The sequence below is a fragment of the Hibiscus syriacus genome, unplaced genomic scaffold (assembly GCF_006381635.1).
Source record: "Hibiscus syriacus cultivar Baekdansim isolate YM2019G1 unplaced genomic scaffold, ASM638163v2 tig00110940_pilon, whole genome shotgun sequence".
Lineage (NCBI taxonomy): Eukaryota > Viridiplantae > Streptophyta > Magnoliopsida > Malvales > Malvaceae > Hibiscus > Hibiscus syriacus.
This window is the reverse complement of record NW_024062923.1, coordinates 219,250-240,870: the sequence shown is the minus strand read 5'-3', so window position 1 is coordinate 240,870 and position 21,621 is coordinate 219,250. Positions and strand designations below refer to the sequence as shown.

At 33.5% G+C, this 21,621-nt stretch overlaps 1 protein-coding gene and 2 pseudogenes across 1 annotated transcript; 1 reads left to right on the top strand and 2 right to left on the bottom strand.

Moving 5' to 3' along the window:
* Positions 1-6,351: 6,351 nt before the first annotated feature.
* On the top strand, positions 6,352-7,734 carry LOC120147456 (annotated as a pseudogene).
* A 191-nt stretch (positions 7,735-7,925) lies between these two features.
* On the bottom strand, positions 7,926-11,245 carry LOC120147766 (annotated as a pseudogene).
* Positions 11,246-16,451: 5,206 nt separating this feature from the next.
* LOC120147455 (auxin-responsive protein SAUR71-like) lies at positions 16,452-16,904 on the bottom strand. Its single transcript, XM_039160835.1, has one exon. The coding sequence runs from the start codon at positions 16,902-16,904 to the stop codon at positions 16,452-16,454; it is 453 nt and encodes a 150-aa protein (XP_039016766.1).
* Positions 16,905-21,621: the final 4,717 nt, after the last annotated feature.

Below are 21,621 nucleotides of genomic sequence, written 5' to 3'. Positions count from 1 at the left end.
GCATAATCAAAAGCCCTGAAATGTGAATTTTCCGTTACAAAACATAAGAGAAAATTAATTGGGTAAATTCACATTTAGTACCAAAACTATCAATTTTGATCCGTTGTAGTACCTAAATTTTAAAAAATTTAAAACCATACCTAACATTTAGTTTTTATTTTATTTTAGTACGTCGTTTTAAAAACTTAATAGCTATGCATTTTTATGGGTAAATTACATTATTCATCACTCAATTATATTATCGCTTCTATTTTGGTACTAAAGTTTTAAAAAAATTCAAGTAGCTACTCAACTTTCAAATTGCTCCTATTTTAATCACTCTAATTATTTTATTAATATTTTTTTGTGATATGACTTTTTCTTATTATTATTTTATTAATATATAATTAAAAATTAAAAATAAATTTGAAAGTTAAAGTGATTAAATTAGGAGTAATTTGAAAGTTAAGTAATTAAATTAAAAAATTTAAACTTTAATTACTAAAATAGGAGTGAGAAGACAGTCGAGTGGTGAATAATGTAATTTACCCATAAAAAGGTATCACTTGCAAATCACCCGTTAAGTTTTTAGCAGCGTGATGTTAAAACGAAATAAAAACTAAACATCATATATGATTTGAAAAAAAATTAAAAGTTTAGATATTAGAACGAACCAAAATTGATAATTTTGATACTAAACGCGTAATTTACCCAAAATAATAAGAAAAGGGCATAGCAAAGAAACGTGGTTGCAGAAAAACAGTGTCCATACCATGTTGCGAGACAGGAAGCCGGAGCCAGGAAGACGAGAAGAAGAACTTTTTAATTAAAAATTATGAGAGTTGATTAGCCATATAATTTAATTAAAAAATTGATAATTTTGATACTAAACCTTGTGGTCGTGGTATCGAGTCCCATGGTGGGCAATTCATAATTCTGACTACCGGAGGTCTTTCACGGAAGTTGCTCTCAACCTGGCGTTGGGGACAGCCTACTACCCTACCTCCCCCTTATCCCATTACATATGGGAATAGAGTTAGCTAATTTTTTATGGTGTTCAAACTGGTAATGATCGGGATATGTCAATCCTAAATTATGTAAATGTCGTGTATTATTTTCAAAATAGTTTATAATAAAAACTATATATTAAATTTAAAATTATGAGAGATTTATGATGTTTCTTATCAAAATTTATCATAAAAAACGATTAAAGATATTGTCAAAATCTTCGTTTATAATTTTTTTTAGAGAATTAAACGAAAAGTTTCACACTAATGATTGATTGCACCTAACCTCATGGCTTATTTTTTTCCCTTTCCTGAATCGATTTAGGTCTCACATTTAGTTTTCTAAGTGAGTCTTCCAACGAAAATTTTCTGCATACACAAGAATTCGAACTCGAGACATACTCAAGTAATATCAAACTACTTCTCACTTGAACCAACCCTATTTGGTAACTTCATAACTTATCTGACAGGTACATTAATCTTCTTATTTAGTTTTGATTTCATTGTACCACATATCCTTAAACTATGATTCTCATTTAAAAGTGATCCTTAGATTTTTGAGTATGCCAATTTCATCCCAAACTATAACATGCATTCTAAACTAATCAATGAACTTTTGAATATTTCAAATTCATCCCCAAACTGTGGCCCTCATTCTATATCACTCCCTAAACTTTTGAATATTCTAATTTTAACCTCAAACTTTTGAATGATTTCGAGGGGATGTTATTGGAACTTTCAAAAGTTCAGAGATTAATTTAGAATGAGGGTCATAGTTTGAGGATCGATTTGGAATGTTAAGAAGTTTAGAGACCAATTTAGAATGTGAGACATAATTTGAGAATATGTGTTATAATTTACTTTTTATATTTCGGTCCACTTTAGAATTACTAGAACTAGGGGTGCTTGATGAGTTGACCTCTATTAATACTCGACTCGGGTTGACTTGATTTGAACTCAAGCTCGACACGAGATCTTAACGAATTAAGGCGAGCAAATTTCAACTCGACTCAATAAGTTCGCGAACAACTCATTAATTTTTTTTTGTAATTTGGTGATTGCAAACAATAATGAATGGAGTGAAGAGGTGCTCATTTCATTAATTTTAGGATTGATTATTTATCATCGAACTTTTTTTAAGAATATTTTTAATATGTTAGCTTGACGTGTTTGTGGATTGTCACTTTAGTTTTAATATATTAGTTTGGTGTATTTGTTGATTGTTATTTTAGTGAACTTAACCAGCAACGAACTTAACCAGCAACGAGCTTAACGAGTCGAGCAACGAGCTTAACGAGTAATGAGTTGAGTAACAAGTTTTTTTCATGAGCATGGGCTGACCAAAGTTTTAACGAGCTTAACAAGAAACGAGTTGAGTCGTGCAACAAAAATTTTTAACGAACACGAATCGAACACTGCTCCACTAGTGATTGACTCGCTTGATAAGCACAGCTAACTAGAACATGCTTCTCGTTATATTTCGCATGGTGTTTATATTAACGAATGGGTGTTTAAATTAAATTTAGATTAAATCGATTAACAAATAAAAAATAGTTTATTTAAGATGATCCCACGTGAGAGGTGGTCGTGGAAATCGGATATGAAGTAATGATAGGCCCATGTTACACGAGGAATTTTTGTCCATATTTTTTCTTAATTATTGCTCTCCCTTCTGACATATATTTTCCTCTGTCTCTTACTCCCACACCCCCATGAACGCACATGCAACAGACGAGAGAGTTATGTGAACTTTCTTCTCCTCAATATTATATATATATATATATATATATATATATCATTGTTTCATCCGGTTGGTTTGGTCCACTCCCAAACATTATTTATACATATACACATTGAACCTTGTTTACATTATTATAACAAACGTCTCTTAATACGAGCAAAGGGTCGTTTAATGATTGAATTTAAGGTTAATATGATAAAGATATGTTCAATCGGACAACTTTATTTTACATGGTATATCGAATCAGAAGGTAATAAAAGTTTCGTTGGATAACATGAAAGGTGTGGATGATTGAGTGTTTATTCACGAATTTAAATTTATTTTAAATTCGATACACATACATCATTTTTCGATCCGATTAATGCTCGTATTAGCCCCACACCACATGTGTTTCTTCTCATATTTTCATTGGACCGTATCTATAGGAAATGAAGAAGTTAGGGTTTAGTGTTTATCACATTAAGTCCAACGGCATTAAGCCAAGAAGGCATGGGCATTGACAACCCTAGCTCCGGGTATGTTGTTACTCATGAAAGCCAAAAAACAATACTAAAAAGAGATCGGAAAACCCATGTTTCTTACGTATGAGGATGATTCAGACTAAAAGAGGTGCACATGCCATCGACAATTTGAACCGATAATATAAAATATAAAAGGTGAGATACGTTTATGTATTTAGGAAACTGACCCGAAAAGGACAAATCGGTGAAGGAGCAGATACACATGGATATGAGTCTTCGTGCCCGTTCTCTGCACTCAGATGTAGCTAAGAACCCATGTGATGAACTCCACATATCCATCATTTGCATGATGCAACAAGTTCTGATAATGTATGGCTACGGTTCAATTAACTTGTAAACAAATATTAGGGTACAGTACATAGATGGTCCCCGAGTATAGCGCATTATTTTATTAAGTTTCTCGACTATTAAAAATTACAAAATGGTCATCCGATTATTCATTATGTTTCAAACTTGTCATTTTTTTGTTAAAAAATTAATGATATTATGAGTTGAACATTAACTTGTTACTGTGATGCGATAAAATATGATCCTAGAATCTCAAACGACTATCATATCGCAGTCATCATGTTAAAGTCCAGTTTAGACAATCGCCAATTTTTAACGTAAAATGATGAGTTTGGAACATAAAGAATAGTCGGGTGACCATTTTGTAACTTATAATAATCGAGAGACTTGATAAAGTAATATTCTATAATCAGAAGACTATTTTATAACTTTTAATAATTGAAACCTTAAGGGTGCGTTTGATTCACGGAATGGAAGATTATCAGTGAGAATGTAAGATTACGAGAGAATATGATTACTGGGAATGTTGTATTTTGTGTTTGGATGGCTTAGCATGAATGTAAGATTAATGTAAAAAGGTTTAATGAAAGGGTAAAATTTTATTTTAACCCCTGAACTTCATATAAAATTTTAATTATAGACTTTTTTATGTAAATCTAAAATAGTTTAAGGATAAATTTGTAATTTAACATTCGTAGAATTTTTATTATTCAATGACAGAAAATGGATATTTAAAAAAAATTAAGGGCATTTTAGTCCAAAACACCGGGAATCCAACAATACCTAAGGAAATGAAGGTGATGACATTCCCGGTAATATATTCAAAAAAATCCACTATTGGTAATCTTACATTACCGGGAATGAAATTCTCGGGCTAACCAAACGGGGAATGTGAGATTTCATTCCTATGAGAATCCTACATTCCCCCATCCAAACACCCCCTAAAGGATTTAATAAAATAATACCTTAAATATTATAGGTAACAAGTAAACGATATATATATATATATATATATATATATATATATATATATATATATATATATATATATATATAATTTTAAGTAAAAGAATCTTAAATAATATCAAACATTAGAACTTTATCTACATCCTCCACGTATTTCTATTTTCCTTTTAATTTATCTTTTCGTTAAATAAATGACACCATAAAATTTTTAATTTAAACGAGACAAAATTCAAATCATAATCTCTACCTATAAAATTGTGTATGCCCTCTATTGTTAAATGCTATATAATTAAGGGTGTGGGTCATAACATAAATATGCTTGGGTCCTAAAGTCTTTGGCATTAAGTATTCAAGCATGACACTGGGGCCCAAATATGCTTGGGTCCTAAAATCTTTGGCATTAAATATTCAAGCATGACACTGGGGGGACAAGAAACATTGTATTGTAACAGTATGGTATTGGTTGTAGGCACTAGAATCCAAGAGTTCAACGCCAATTGAACCGCATGACATGTGACATGTTCCCAATCCCAAAATCCCACGGTTTCCCACCCAACAAAACTATGGGTTCTTGTATTCATTCTCTTTCAATCAAAAACAAGGCATAAATAAAATTATATGTATATATAGGATGGCAACTCAACCCGAATCCGACGGGTTCCGACCCGACTCGATCCGATCGGGTCGGATTTTTTTTAAAAAAAATTCGGGTTCGGGTCGGGTTTTTTTTTAATGCGCTGTTCGGGTCTGGTCGGGTCGGTTTAGGGTAAAAAAATCCGACCCGACCCGAAAAATATATATATAATTTTATCTTATATATTTAGGGATAATTACAATAATATCCCTCCATATATAATTTTTTTCAATTAAGTCACTGTTTTCATTGAATTAAATTTTTTTATTATTATTTCGGGTCGGGTCGGGTCGAGTTTCTAAGTCATATATTCGGGTCGGGTCGGGTCGGGTGAAACATTAATTTTGTCGGGTCGGGTCACGGGTGGAGAACCCTTTCTTCTCGAGTCGGGTCGGGTGGCCCAAAAACCCGACCCGACCCATTGCCATCCCTATGTATATATATATATATATATATAGGAATATTTTATTTCATAAGTCGTGAATGATTCATCTATATTCATTTGGATGGAGAATTACGGTCGATGAGAAAATGATTGTCAATAAGTTATTGAATGAAGAATAAGGTAGATTATTACAAGGAAGAATGAAGTGGGTTGGTTGAAACAATTCATCATTTCCGGTTTTGATCGGGGATATTTATAATATCTTTTAGTGTGTGTCGATCGTAAAATCATCATGTCTAATTATAGGTCTGTAATATCTTTGTACCTATTTTGACCGAAAATATACTTTAAGTACCTATTTTGACCAAAAAATATAACTTTAGATACTTAATTTGACTAAAAAATACTTTAAGTACTTGAATGAAAAAAATGATATTCTTTATATACTTATTTGTGATATAAGCTCCCTAGAGTCTACTTTGTCCAACTTATACTTCAAGCAAAAACTTAAAGAGTCAAAGCCCATCGTTTCCTAAGCAAAAGAAAGAAAGCCCACCAATCATATTCACCTAAACATGGCCTATAGATAATGATTTACCAAATCCATAGGCCCAAACCCATCTTCCTAAAGCCCTTTACCGAGCCGACTCAGTTGCCCCATTTTCCGAACTCAGCTAGTAACCGTGCCTGTCATGGCAACTATCTTCCACCACAAACATTACAGTTCCCGGAGAACACAGCCGACTTTGCCTTCGAACCATTTCTTTTGCATTACGATCCTATAAAAACCAAAACCATCTATTGATTATGACGAAATAATCAATCCAGAAATGTGTCAAGAAATGAAAACCACCCTCTTCCTCTGCTTCCTCACTACTGTTTCTGCAACTTTCCTCGTTCCCGGAGTAACTTTCGGCCCCAACTACACCGCAAATTCACCGGTTGCACCCAATCTCGAGTCATGGATCGCTGCCAACATGAAAGAACTCCAAGAAAGGCGAGCCAACGACGTTGCTGATGCCTTGTTCAGCGGCACCGTTCTGGATTACGTCCTGGTTAACGCCGAGGAAAGGGGGTTTAAACTAATCGTCGTGAAAAAAAACAGAACCGGAGACTTTGAAAAAGTGACCGCGGCCGTGGATAGCATCCCTTTACGGAACATGCAAAGGGTGGTGATTTGGATAAGCGGAGGCTACTACTTCGAGAAGTTCACCATTACTAGGACCAAGAATTTCGTGACCCTTTTCGGAGACCCTCTTGATATGCCAAAGATAGTGTTTAATGGTACGGCGGCGGAGTTCGGTACGTTGAATAGTGCGACTGTGGCGATGAACAGTGATTACTTCGTGGCTGTTAACATTGCTTTTATGGTAATGTTTTTCAATTTCTCATTTATTACTCAGTTTCCTCACTGGAGAACGTTATATGGTAGGTTTTCTTGGTTTCTTTTTCTTGGTGAATAGAATTCAGCTCCGATGCCGGACTGCTGGAAAGCTTTGGCGCAAGCGGTGGCTATGAGAATATCGGGAAACAAAGCTGCCTTCCACAACTGCAAGTTCATAGGGTTCCAAGACACATTGTACAACGATAGAGGCATGCATTTTTCAAAGACTGCTACATTGAAGGCACCGTTGATTTCATCTTCGGAAACGGCAAATCTCTTTATCTGGTAAGTTTCCGAACCCTCTAAATCGTACCAAATTCATGTACTGATCTATGCTTCTTTTTTACAGAACACCACGATTCATTCGGTCGCGAAATACCCGGTGTGATCACAGCACAAGCAAGAGAAAAGGTTGAAGACGACAGTGGATTTACATTCCTTTACTGCAACATTACTGGTTCGGGCAACGGCACAACATACCTCGGTCGTGCATGGAGGCAAAGGACGAGAGTCATCATTGCTTTCACTTACATGGGCAACATCGTACACACCGAAGGCTGGTCGACTAATAAGCACCCTGAGCGTAGCAAGTATGCATGCATATATTTCAGCTAAGTTCACGTATTGTTTCCAAATATGATTTGGTTTAATGATTTTGCAGGACCGTGTACTATGGCGAATACAAGTGCATGGGACCGGGGGTTAGCTCGACTGGTCGAGTTGGATTTGCCAGAATTTTGAGCGAGGTTGAAGCTAGACGCCTAGACCTTTTCAGAGCTTAGCGTATATCAATGGCAGCAATTGGCTTCTACCACCTCCTACAATGTGACCATGTATATACATTGTACAAATATGTTGTTTTGTAAGTCCGATGGTGTGGATGATAATAGAAATTCGGATTTAAGGATGAATTTCGAGACCATAAACTAAACGAAAACGAAAAAGTAAACCATTCTTTATTGCAATCAATGGGACAAACCCCAAAGTTCAAAACATTCCAAGGGGAAAAGGAGGAAACTCGCAAACAACATTTATGAGAAACAGTTTTGTTTACTCAACAGCAAGAGGAACAGTTTTGACCTGAAAAGCACCACACAAGGAACGGATTAAACAATGTTCGAACATGAATATTTCGAGAAAAATGAAGAATCCGAATAATATACCTGCTTGTTATACATCAATGCATGCAACATCTCGATGTAACGCTTGCGGCCGCGTTGTTCGAGATAAGAAACATGTTTGGAGAAGCCATAAACACTAGTGAGAGTCAATAGCTTCTCAGAGTAAATCTGCCATGTATACCTACAAGGCAAAAGCAAATTAGAAATGGTATATGGTTTAATACGTAAAACTTTAAGATCATGCGAAAGCTTATTGCCTACTTCTCCTGTATGCGTTTCAAGCCTCCCTGAGAGATCTCCTCCCAATAGGACGGATCAGCCTTGCATTTTTCGAAGAAATTAACGAGAGTTTCGGCAGCTGCATCACTGTTATAAGGGTTGATGTTGAACCCCGATTTGCCGTGGACAATAATCTCAGCAGGGCCTCCATAGCATGTTGCAAATGTTGGTAGGCCACATGTCATTGCTTCAACCACAGTCAAGCCAAAAGCCTCGTATATAGCAGGCTGAACGAATGCGCCCTTGGTGTCGCAAATGTAACGGTAGAGCTCGCCATTTCTCACTCGGTTCATCTGGGATGACATCCATCTGAATTGTCCATTCAGCTTGTATTTCTCGATAAGTTCATACATCTTCGTCATTTCAGCCTTCTCTTCTATGTCCTTGGATTCCTTTCTCCTATCTCCACCTACAACAACCAAGTTAACGAGTTCCCTCAGCCGGCTGTTCTTGGCGTAAAACTCGACGAGTCCGGTTAAGTTCTTCACACGGTCCAACCGTGCCATGGTAAACAGAATCGGCTTGTTGCGATCTTTTAGAACACATCTGTAAACAACAATGTTATCATCCTGCAGATAATCTTGTGAAAAAATGGTGTAAAATAGGATAAAAACTCACAAGTGCTCTGCATTCTCAACAGGGCTGTAAAGAAGCTCTTCGATATCCGGGTGGAACTTCTTCAATCTCCGTTTCTCTTCCGTGTAAGGGAAGTATATGTTCATATCAGCACCGGGAGAGACAATATTGAATTTGGGATCGAACACGTCGATCCCATCGACAACACGGTAGAGCCCCGGAAGAGTGAACGCCATGTGACTTTTGTATTGGTCGAGTGTGTCCTTGCTGATAATCACGGAACGCCGACGTCGTTAGCGTCTCAAATAGGTACCAAGTACCGACATTATATGAAGTATAGTATAGTGGAAGATATATATGTTACCTTCCTGCAATCTCTTGGAAGGTGCTGGTGATGATAAAATCAGTTTGGTTCATTGCAATAAGGTCAGCAGTGAACTGACAAGAGAAGTGATACTTATCCTCGAGCTGTTTCCAGTTGATGTCCGAATCCGGGTACTTCGTCTTCTCGAGAGCATGAGCAATGGTGCACTGCATTCGACATCCAAGAACAAGTTTATAAACTGTATGTGAAACATCACAATACATCAAAAGAAAGTTGGTTAATGAATTGGTTTTTAACAAACCTGTGTGACATCAAACTTATGTGCTAGTAAAGAAGCAACAATGTTTCCATCATTGTAGTTCCCAATAAACAGATCAGGCTTGCCCTTGAACTCTTTGGTAATCTCAGCTGCAACATCCTCGGTGTACGTCTGCAGGTAGGGCCAGACTTCAAATCTCGAGATCCATTGACGTACGATTCCTTTCTCGGTTATGAAAGGTACACGAAGTATATCGGAATACTCAGTTCCGTAAACTTTCCCGAGACCACAAGTTGTTCCTATGGCATCAGGGAGGAGACGAGTAATATGGCATAAGAACAGCCAAAGTAAGCATCAAACATAGTGAAATACAAATTCTGATAAAAAGGAGAATTGAAACCGATATTACATTCGGATACTCACGATAAGGATACGCGGGGTAATGTCGAGTCCTTGCAGCTTGAAACGGTGAAGCATCTCTTCCTCCAAGGCCCGGACTTGATCCAAAATGTAAACAACCTGGCCACCAGTGTCAGGGTATCCCAAAACATTGTCTTGAGCAAAGTATCCATGAGGAGTCATGATAACTACATTGGTGACCAATGGGATTCTTCCGAGGAAGGTCTCGAGTGTCACGGGATCTGGCGCCTGCAGGAGTTCCAGAAGTTGATGGATCATCTCAAGAACATGCTCAGCATTGTCACCCCATCCTTTCTCCAGACCAATATCCTTGAACATTTTCTCGAAAACCGAGTATGCGGTATCGGATGGTACGGTATTCAGATACTCCTCTGCCTTCCTCAATGCACGTCAGAGCGAATTCACATCTTTGATTTTGTCATTCAAGAGCATACCCTGTGGCACAACAGTGAATGATCCTCAAGTTCTGATGTACTAAAATTTACAATGAAAATCGAACAACAGATACCTTTCCCTTTTGGCAATGAATTTGTAGAAATTCAAGCAACAAGTTCAAGTTCTCCTTGTCTTGGAATAGCTTAGCAGAAAGGTGGCGATTGAGGAATTCCATGCCATTGCCAATGGACTTTGAAAGAGATGGACGAGGAACAGAATTGTTGAATGCACCAAAGTCCAATTCCAACGTGAACTCACCGCCATTGGAGCTGAATCACATCATCGAGCATCGTTCAACATAAACTCGATATGAACTCGAAAACTAGAAAGATCTTAAACTACCTACCTTCCATCAACAATCTCCTCCTTCAACTTCAAGTACTCAGAAACCGGCAATTCCTCCGCAAAAAGCTTTTGGACCTCCACAGCAATGTACTCCCAAACACCGGGAGCCGAACGAATTGCGAGGGCGACCAACAGAGACGACACCACAGCTTCCTATTACACAACATAAAACGTATCAGACCGATATTCACATCAAAATAACACCAAGAAACATAAACAAAAAAAGGGTTGTTCATTGTCACCTACCTGAGTGGACCTGAGGACATCGACAACAACCCCATCAAGCGCTTGATTTCCGGCCTCCTTATCGAGAACCGAGAGCAGCTTTTGTGACTTATGAATACCCTTTCCGATGTTTTCAATACTGCATTATATATGAACAAATGCAATCAAAATTAACAAACAAAAAACCCCAGAAAGATCATGGCAGGGCTTATTTGCTACATACATACATACATATATACGTATATATACCTTGAGATGATAGATTTGGCTAGCTGTGGATGAGTAGCTAGAGATTCACCCAAACGTTCACAGATGGTAACAGCAGCCATTGTTTCTTTGTTCCTGGAACGGCAAAGGAGAAGAAATGTATGGAAAATCAAGCTATGGAAAAAAAAATGAGAAACTGCAAAGCTGTTATATAGCACTGGAAAAGTTGGTGAAGAATTCAACTTGTTTAACAGGCAATTAATATTTAAAAAACCCCAGAAAAATAAAGAGTCGAAGATTGAAGGACCTACCCAAGAAAAAAAGAATTGAGTAAAGGAGAAATGACGGAGAAGTGTAGTCTAAGGAAGCATGAATTGCATTGAATATACAGGAGAGCGACTATTGAGCTAAAGATGATAACTTTTTGCCCAAGAAATTAACATAAATGTTGACGTTAGTTCTTAGAAGGAAATGTTATTATGTTGAGATTTAGTTGCATTGATTGATGTTTATAAGACTGGAATTATAACAAATGCATTGTTTTTCTCTTCTATTCAAGAAAATAATGTGTTAAATGTTAGGGTAAAGTATACAAATGGTCCCCCGACTATAGAGTATTACTTTATTAAGTCCTTTGACTATTAAAAGTTTTAAAATGATCTTGTGACTATAAAGTGTTACTTTGTTGAGTCTCTCAAGTATTAAAAGTTACAAAATGGTCACCCGACTATTTATTATGTTCCAAACTCATTATTTTCCATTAAAAAATTGATAGTATTTTGAGCTGAACGTTAACTTGCTGACTGTGATCTGATAAAAATTGATCATAGAATCTCAATGACTATCATATCTCAATCATCATGTTAACGTCCAACTTAGACAATTCTAATAATCGGGTGATCATTTTAATAGTCAAGGGAAATAACAAAGTAACATTCTATAATCAGAAATCATTATTAAAAGTTACAAAATGATCCTCTAATTATAGAGTGTTGTTTTGTCTAGTCCCTCGACTATTAAAAGTTACAAAATGGTCACTCGACTATTCATTATGTATCAAACTCGTCCTTTTTCATTAAAAATTGACAGTATTCTAGGTTGAATGTTAATTCGCTAACTGTGATATGATAAACTCAAAGACTATCATATCTCATACATCATGTTAACTTCCAACTTAGACATTCACCAATTTTTTAATGGAAATGGACGAGTTTAATAGTCAAGGGACATAACAAAGTAACATTCTATAAGCAAAGAATCATTTTATAGTTTTTAATAGTCTAGGGACTTAATGAAGCATTACCCTATTTTGGGGGACCATTTGCGTACTTTATCCTAAATGTTATATATTTTTCAAACGTAATAATTAAATAATTTTGATGGATACTTATAAATATCTTTGATTTTTCTTCAAAATTATAATTGGGTTTGGAGGAAGCTGGGTTATCTTTTTGGTCCCACGTCAACCAACCGACCAATCCACCATCAATATGCATTATTTGGTAAGAACCCTAATAATTAAAAATATATTTATATTTTAAGGTATATGGTGGCACCTTAAAATTTAGGGTAAACTACGCATTTAGTATCTAAACTATCAGTTTTAGTCTGTTTTAATGCTTAAACTTTCAATTTATTCAAAATTATAGCTAAAATTTAGTTTTTATTTCGTTTTAGTACCTTGTCGTTAAAAATTAATGCATTTAATACCTAAACTTTTAATTTTTTTCAAAACTTAATGTTAAATTTTGAACATGGTACTAAAATGAAACAAAAACTAAAATTTAGGTACTAAAATAGATCAAACTGATAGTTTAAGTATTATATGTGTAATTTAACCTATAATCTATCAAGTTTAGGTTTAGGAAAAGGGTTCGTTTCCCCCTAACGTCACCAACACCAATTAAATTTTAGATAAACTACAAGTTTGGTATCTAAATTATCAATTTTGATCCATATTAGTATCTAAACTTTCAGTTTTTTAAAAATCATACATAACGTTTAGATCTTGTTTCATTTTAGTACCATGCCATTAAAAACTTAACATGTTTAGTACTTAAACTATTGATTATAGTTCATTTTAGTATCTAAACTTTCAAAAAAAAATCAAAACTTAATGTTAAGTTTTTAACGATGTACTGAAACGAAACAAAAACTAAATATTAGGTATGACCTTAAAAAGAATGAAAGCTTAGATATTAAAATAGATTAAAACTGATAGTTTAGATACTAAATATGTAATTTACCCTTAAATTTTTTGTCACTCTTCGTCCCATCCCCATCGGGCTAAAACATATGATGGTAAACCGAACGAGTTAAGGATCATGTTTTTTCATCTCTTAAACGTCGTAAGACTAAAACAATACAATAGGTAATTTTTTGAAACAAAATAGAATGTTTATATATATTTAATGTTCGAGTTTGAGTTTAAATTGAACTCGAGTTTAAGCTTTAATCGAATTAAATTTAAAATGTTTTGAGTTCAGGTGTTTTTTAGCTCAAGCCTAGCTTTATTTTTTTATTTTAAGTTTGAGTTGAATTTAAAAATTTTAATCTCATTAATTTTTAATTGGCTATCAAATAGCTCGTGAGCTTTTTAAAATATATATATATAAATTCATGATATTTCGAATTGAGTCAAGCTTCAATTTTTAATTTCGAACTCGAGTTGAACTTGATAATTTTAGACTCGCGAACCTACGATTCGAATCGAAGTTAATTTTAAATTTTTTGAATCGAATTAAACTTAATAATATTTAAATTTGACTCGATTCGTTACTCATCGGGCTAATACGATAAGTAGTATTTTGTTTAGATGCGATTCATAGTTCAAAGCTAGTTGTCAGTTGATGGGCCAGCCTTAGAATTGCTCTTAGTTGGATTATGAATCAGTATCTAATTTGATCCAACCTGAAAACAAATCGAATTAAAATTAATCTAAGTTAAAAATAATCTGAATTTTTTTAACGAAAGCAACTAATTTTATTCAAAATAAGAAATATCTTAAATCACAATAAAAATTAAGCACACAATTAGGATAATTTCCTATAATCATTCAAACAAACTAGCAGCTTAAGATCATAAGATTTATACGAGGAAAGATTAAAAATCTAACCAAGAAACTCAAACATAGATAGATGCAAATATATATGATAGCATCGGCAAACGAACCACAAAAGGAGATCAAGCTATTGAAAGACCATCGAAAAAATCGTAAATCAAACTTGAGCGAAGTGAAAAGCTATATACGAGCACAAAACAGGTATCCAAGTCCACTCCGAGGGTCCAAAGCAAGGAAGTTCAACAAGATATTATATAAACGTCATCTTTTCAGTCGTGGTGATGTCAAATCAACCCTTAGAAAAAGATAAATGAAAAAAAGTTCAAACGAACGAAAAATATGCCAAAAAAGAAAAGAAATCGTGTCACAAAGGTAAATGAAAACGTGTCACACAGTCATACTTATTGAAAATAAAAAAACAAAAGAAAATAGAGATACAATATAAGAAAGGAAAAAAGACAATAAAGAAATACTGACGGTCGACAATCAACATTAAAGTTAATGACGTTGCTGATCAACAAAGACGAAAAAAAAAGAGATGAACGACACACCAATAAGAGAAAACTGGGTTTTTCAAAAATAGAACAATCATGGATTGATTTTAACTTGATAATTGAGTCAAAAATAAACAAATAATTTTTTTTTATTATCTATTTCTCAATAACGTGATATATAATAAAATGTTGTATATTTTATTCTCCTTTTATATTATATTAATAGTTAATCAACACACTTATGATAATTTAATGACTCGATATTATTATACAACCATCATATTTGGTGATAGTTTTATGGTTCAATATTATTATACTACTAGTAAGTTAACCATCATCTTTTGTATTAATTTTTATTTTACCTGAAGATCCAAAGGTTAATCTAAACTAAAATCTGACTAATATGATATTAACCCGACTCAAAATTTGATCAGTTTTATATTGTCTAGGTATTATGATATCTAACTTAATTCGACTTACCATAGTTCTAAAATAAATTTGAACGAATCAAAATTAAATGTAATCTGAATTCAAAACCCGACTCGATTATTACCTCTAAATATTCTTGTATAGATATTTCATTATTTTTTTCGTATCACGTTATATATATAATATATAATCAAATTCCCCAAAGTTTTATATATTTTAATTATTTATTTATATAATTATTTTAGGGCTTTAAGAGTGTATAGGATGTTATTTTGTAATTCTCTTGTCCCCTTTATCGTTATTCCGTCTCTGTATTAAAAAATCTTCATCGGTTCATGTCTCTAAGACTAACCGTAATGTCAAAATTCCAAGCAATCGCATTGAACATTTCACGTTACGAATTATATTTGTCAATTCAATTGTATGTTATAATATTTAGGGTAAAGTACATAAATAAATGTCTTCTGACTATATGTATTGCTTTACTAAGTCATTCGACTATTAAACGTTATAAAATGGTCATCCGACTATAGAAAGTTGATTTGTTGAGTCCCTTAACTATTAAAAGTTACAAAATGGTCACTCAAATATTCATTATGCTTCAAACTCGTCATTTTTCGTTAAAATTTGATGATTGTCTGAGATGTACGCTAACCTACTGACTGAGATATGATAAAATTTGGTCTTATAATCTCAAATGATTATTATATCTTAGTCAGCATGCTAACGTCCAACTCAGATGACCGTTCCTTTTTTTTAACAAAGAACGTCCACACTGCATGCAGTACCATGTGCTTCTTCATCAAAGGTTCCAACTTCACAAATAAATAATAAACGAAAATGCTTGCATGGTGAGCTTGCTTCAATGTTCAACTTCACAATTCAGGTGAATCTGCAGCTGCAAAAATGAAAAGAAAATTTTGTATTAAGGTGAAGTTTGGAGAATAATGTAGTGGAAAATTGAAGGGTTAAGTACACAAATGGTTCCCCGATTATAAGGTACTATTTTATTAAGTTCATCAACTATTAAAAGGTACGAAGTGATCACCCGACTATTCATTATGTTCCAAACTCATCATTTTTATTAAAAAAATTGGCTGTTGTCTAAGTTAGACGTTAACCTACTGATTATGATATGATAAAATATGATCCCAGAATCTCAAACGACCAACTTAAATAACTGTCAATTTTTTAATGAAAAATGAAGAGTTTAGAATATAATGAATAGTCGGGTGACTATTTTATAATGTTTAATAGTTGAAGGCTTAATAAAATAACACTTTATAATCAAATGATTATTTTATAACTTTAGTCGAGAGACTTACCATTTATGTACTTTACTCAAAATTGAAATGGGCTATGCAAAGTAATTATGCAAATGCCTGCTCGGGAGGATGACTCTCTATGCACTTGAGGAGATACTTGAACGTCTCGATCTCGCAGGGGAGGGTAAGTCCGCCGTTATGATCGTACCCGAATTCCTCCTCCGCCTTCTCCAGCAAGACCGTGAAGGCCGGATGGCTGAGGTAGCTTGTGGGGATGATAAACCTTCGAAGCTCCGGTCCCACATAAACCGCCAGATATCCCTTCGAGACACCGGCCGGTGGCTCGGGACCGTGGCTACTGTCCTCATCGGAATCATAACGCATAACCTCTTTTAGCCTCATGTTGGTCGCCGGTGAGAAAAACTCTGACTTTTCTCCCGAGTGCGGGGTATCCGTTTCCGGCATCGAACACAACGTGACTGCCTGCCACTTTTGAAGGATTTCTTTTAATCTCATGAACTGCCGGATCCCATACTTGCTCTCGCCTTGATCATCCATTGTCGAATCTTCTGGTTCTTCTTAAAACCGACGATGAAAAACTGATACGAGGAAGAAGAAGAAGATGAGAGAAAAAAAATACCCGAAAAGACAAAATAAACGTTAGTGAAATCGAAGTTTGGTAGTTCTTCTGGTTCTGGGTTTTAATTATTTCGAAATGTTTTGCTGTTTCGTTGATTGTGGCAGAGCAACATCTGCTTTGGGTAAAGCGACTGTGTCGGAGGTTGGAACTTTCAGCTAAATAAAATGCAGTACGGTGTCCATTTCAATGGATTTTAAAATTTAAAGCACTATTTATCAGTTCATCGGATATTAATTACCCTTAAATCAATTATTTTATTCAATTAAATCTATAACTGATGTTCATCACGTGTTTTAATAAAAAGTTGGGTAAACCTAGAGATGGTCACCCAAACTTTTAAAACTTGTAATACAGTTATTAAATTTTTTGTTTATTTTCAGTAAGGTCCCTAACGTTATCTCCCTTTAGTTTTATCTGACGTGACACATTACCCTCCGTTCCTTCTTCTTCGAAAAGAAAACATGTAGTTGAGTCACAAATTGACTCGGTTGAAAGAAGAAGAAGAAGACTATGAACGACCATGGTTTCAATCACTTTGGATGACCATTGCTATTTGTGATATAGAATTTTTGTACCATAACTCGAATATATTAATGAGTCTAATATATGTGTTGGTTCCCAATGTTTAAACAAGATTGCTTCTTCCAAATGACATCTTGAAAAGGTATGGGAAAAACTAGGCCAAACACAATCTATTAAATTACTTCAGTCGATTCTGCAAAAAACAACTGTCATACATAACATCAAAGTTGTCAATGGTTCTGAAATAAGAAAATTGTTTAATCATGTACTTTTTGATCATTTCCATTTGAGGAAATAAAGGAGGATGGTCCCATCCAAATGGCTTCCCCATAAATTTCCTGTCGTAAAGGATAAGTGCAAGCCATATTGCTCAAACTCTAGAGTACCCATATTTGATACATTATTTCGAGAAGGGTACGGTAGTATGATCCTTTATGGTCTCATCAATTACATATAAGAAAAATGAACATATCTTTGTACGATACATATTCTTATCTAATAAGAGAATTGATTTTTTTCATTGTTGTTAAGAATTATCGAGTTTTCGAACATAATGATGACTTTTTATGTCTATAAGTCCAAACATTGTAGGTTTTGGTAGATGAGAAGCAATTCGACGATGTTGCATAGAGGGTTTTTTTTTGGAAATAGAGAGTGAAAAAGATGGGTTACGTAAGACAAAGCTAAGAAGAGGGAGGAGGAGGAAGAGTAAGACGAGAAGAAGGGTTAACAGGAGATAACGTGTCACGTCAGATAAAACTAACGAGAGGTAACGTTAGAGACCTTACTGAAAACGAACTAAAAGTTCAATAATTATATTGCAAGCATTTAAAGTTGGGTAACCAAAATGCAAGCACCCTAAAAGTTTGGTGGCCATTTATGTAGTTTAGCTCATTAAGTGAATAATGGTCATTCTCCTTTATTATTAAAATATCAAATTATGCTTTGGTCTCTATATTACGCTAAAATAAGAAATTTAGTCACTATACTTTAATTTGTTTCAGACCCTATTCTTTAATTGTTGAATAAGTGTTTTTAAGAAAAAATTCAATGTCAACATCGTAATCGGAATGGTCAACGATGTCAATTATTTGGACTAGCTAGCTAATGATACTATTGAAGTAAATAAACTCAATTACATCAAATTAAAATATTAAGATTTAATTATCAATTTTAGGATAGTAGAGGGGTCAAATCATAATTTGACCTTATTAAATAGAGGTATACTTTTTTAAATTTTTTGGGGTGATTAAGTAATTTTCCATTGCATCCAAAAGTAACAAGATAACTTGCTACACTAGAAATTCATGAACAAGTCCAATTGCATCTAAATACAATGTAAATGACGTATTTTCTAAATCAATTTTAAATATTCAAGCACGGTTTATTTCTATGATAAAAAATTAATAAATATAAGAGTATAAAATGATCCTTCAACTATAGAGTGATGTTTTTTTGAGTCACTAACTACTAAAAATTAGAAAATGATCATCTGACTATAGAATATTGTTTTACTAAGTCCTTCGACTATTGAAAGTTACAAAATGGTCACCGATTATTAATTATGTTCCAAACTCGTCATTTACTGTTAAAAATTAATGACAATATGAGTTGAATGTTAACATGTTGACTATTGTATGATGAACTAATCCTAAAATCTCAAATGACTATCATATTCTAGTTACCACGTTAATGTCCAGCTCAGACAACAATTGATTTTTTAACAGAAAATGACGAGTTTAGAATATAATAAATGGTCAGACGATCATTTTGTAACTTTTAATAGTCAATGGACTCAACAAAGTAACACTATGTAGTCGGAGGACCGTCTTATGTAATAGTTGAGGGACATAATTAAGTAATACTCTATAATTGAGGGACCATTTGTGCACTTTACCCTAAATATAAATAGATTAATACATAGTAACGTATATTTTATACCTAAAAAAAAGTAGGTCTAGATTCATTTAATGAGTGGTACAAAATGTTTAGGAATTTTTAAAGATATAATTGTTAAATCTGAACTCTAATGAGGTTCGAATTCATGTTGTAAGGTATATAGGATATTTCTAGGGGCAAAGATATTAATTGGACTGATTTTTTATTATTGATAATTTTTTTCCATTTTTGAGAAATATTTATAAAATGTTGTTCGTCGAATATTTGATTGAAAATCTCAGCAACTATTTTTGACATAAAGATTGAAGGATAATAAATATATATATATATATATATATATATATATATATATATATATATTTGAAACTTATCTTTATTTTTTGACGAGTCATTTTTGTTCCGGTAATAGACTTAATTTATTATTTTTGTGCATGTTATATTTTCGCATCAATTTAACCTTTAAAGTTATTTAATTGCATCATTTTATACTTCACCTCTAACTTAAAACCTTCATAATACGTATGATCGATTATAATTAGAATAAATAAATTGATAATTAGAATAAATAAATATATGAAATTAAAGAAAAAAAGATTTCAAACAACGCAACACGGTTCGATTCGGACAAGGGAAGTGATTCTTTTGTGTTATTAAGAGAGGGAGAAACCGAAGTAAAGGGGAAGATTAGCACAACTTTGGATGACGTGTCACCCGCGATTGGGCCAAACACCGCTCTCCTTTTGTTTGCTTTTTGGGTGCACGTGCTTCTCTCATTCTCAGTGGGCCCAGCCTTGTCCCTTATGTTCCTTTTATTTATTTCTATATTTTATTCCTTCCTTTAGAGTTTAGACAATCACACCGCCCTAGTTTTTTATATATAAGAAATAAAAAGGTGTCTCAAACTAGGGCTCTCTTAATAAATTAATTTTAAAATTTTAAAATGTTTTATATTAATTTTAAAGTTATAGTTTTTATTTTTAAATTGATTTCAAAATTTTATAATATTGTATGATTTTTTAAACTCATAATATCATTATGTTTCGATACTTTTGTTATTGTATGATTAATTTTATAGGTTAAAAATAATCTAACATATATCTTAATAGGATAAAAGTTGAACTCATAATTTTTTAAAAAATCCATCAATCCTTTTTGTTATTTTTATCTTTTAATTTTAAGGTTTCGTCTCGATTAATCTGAATCAATTATAGTCGTACATTTGATTTTGGTGGGTGAGTTTTCCATTGGAGATTTTCTGTATATACAAGAACTCGAAACTGAGACATTACTTGAGATATCAAGTTATTTATCACTTTAACCTTGTTAGTAAAAAATTATCAATTATTTAAAATTATATATTTTTAAAAAAAATTATTAAATTTTCATAATCTTTAAAAATAAACTATTTTTGAATCAGTAAAATTAACAGTAAGTTAAAAAAAATAAAACTGATATTGATAATGTTAAAATTAACAGTAAGTTAAAATTAACAGTAAGATTAATCTGAGTATTGTAACGCGATTTTGACTGTCGTAACGCGATGCTGACTATAGCAATGCGATTTTCAAAGCGTCATTATTATCGCAACGCGTATTTTTTTCAAATTCCAAACACGAATATTAATATATCAGAACACTGAACCGTCTACAGTATATCCCGTACTCGCAACTCATAACAACTTGATGATAAATTTACTCGTAATTTCACTTAGATTAACCATTTCACTTAGATTGCTTAGTAAATTCATTTGGTTGCTGCCAATACTGCTAAACTGTTTATTCTTTAACCCTGTGAAGTTAGTATTTGTTTTTTGTTGTCTTTTGGTTGAAGTAATGCAATCCATTCAAGTTTCAATTTGCAGAAGAAGAATAGTTTACTTTCGCAACGCGAAAATGACGATTCTCTCGTTGCGATAGTCAAATTCGCGTTGTGATCGTCATTTTCGCGTTGCGAAAGTCATTTTCGCGTTGCGATAGTCATTCGTGTTGCGATTTTAAGTTTCAGATTATATTCTTCTTCTGCAAATTGAAACTTGAATGAATTGCATTACTTCAACCAAAAGACAAAGACAAATACTAACTTCACAGTGTTGAAAATTTAAGTTTCAAGAATAAACTACTACTCTTTATATTGTCATTGAACCTGCACTAAACCTATATGTTGTCCTTTTAAATGTTTATATAAGTGATTACTTCTGGAATATTATCTGATGCA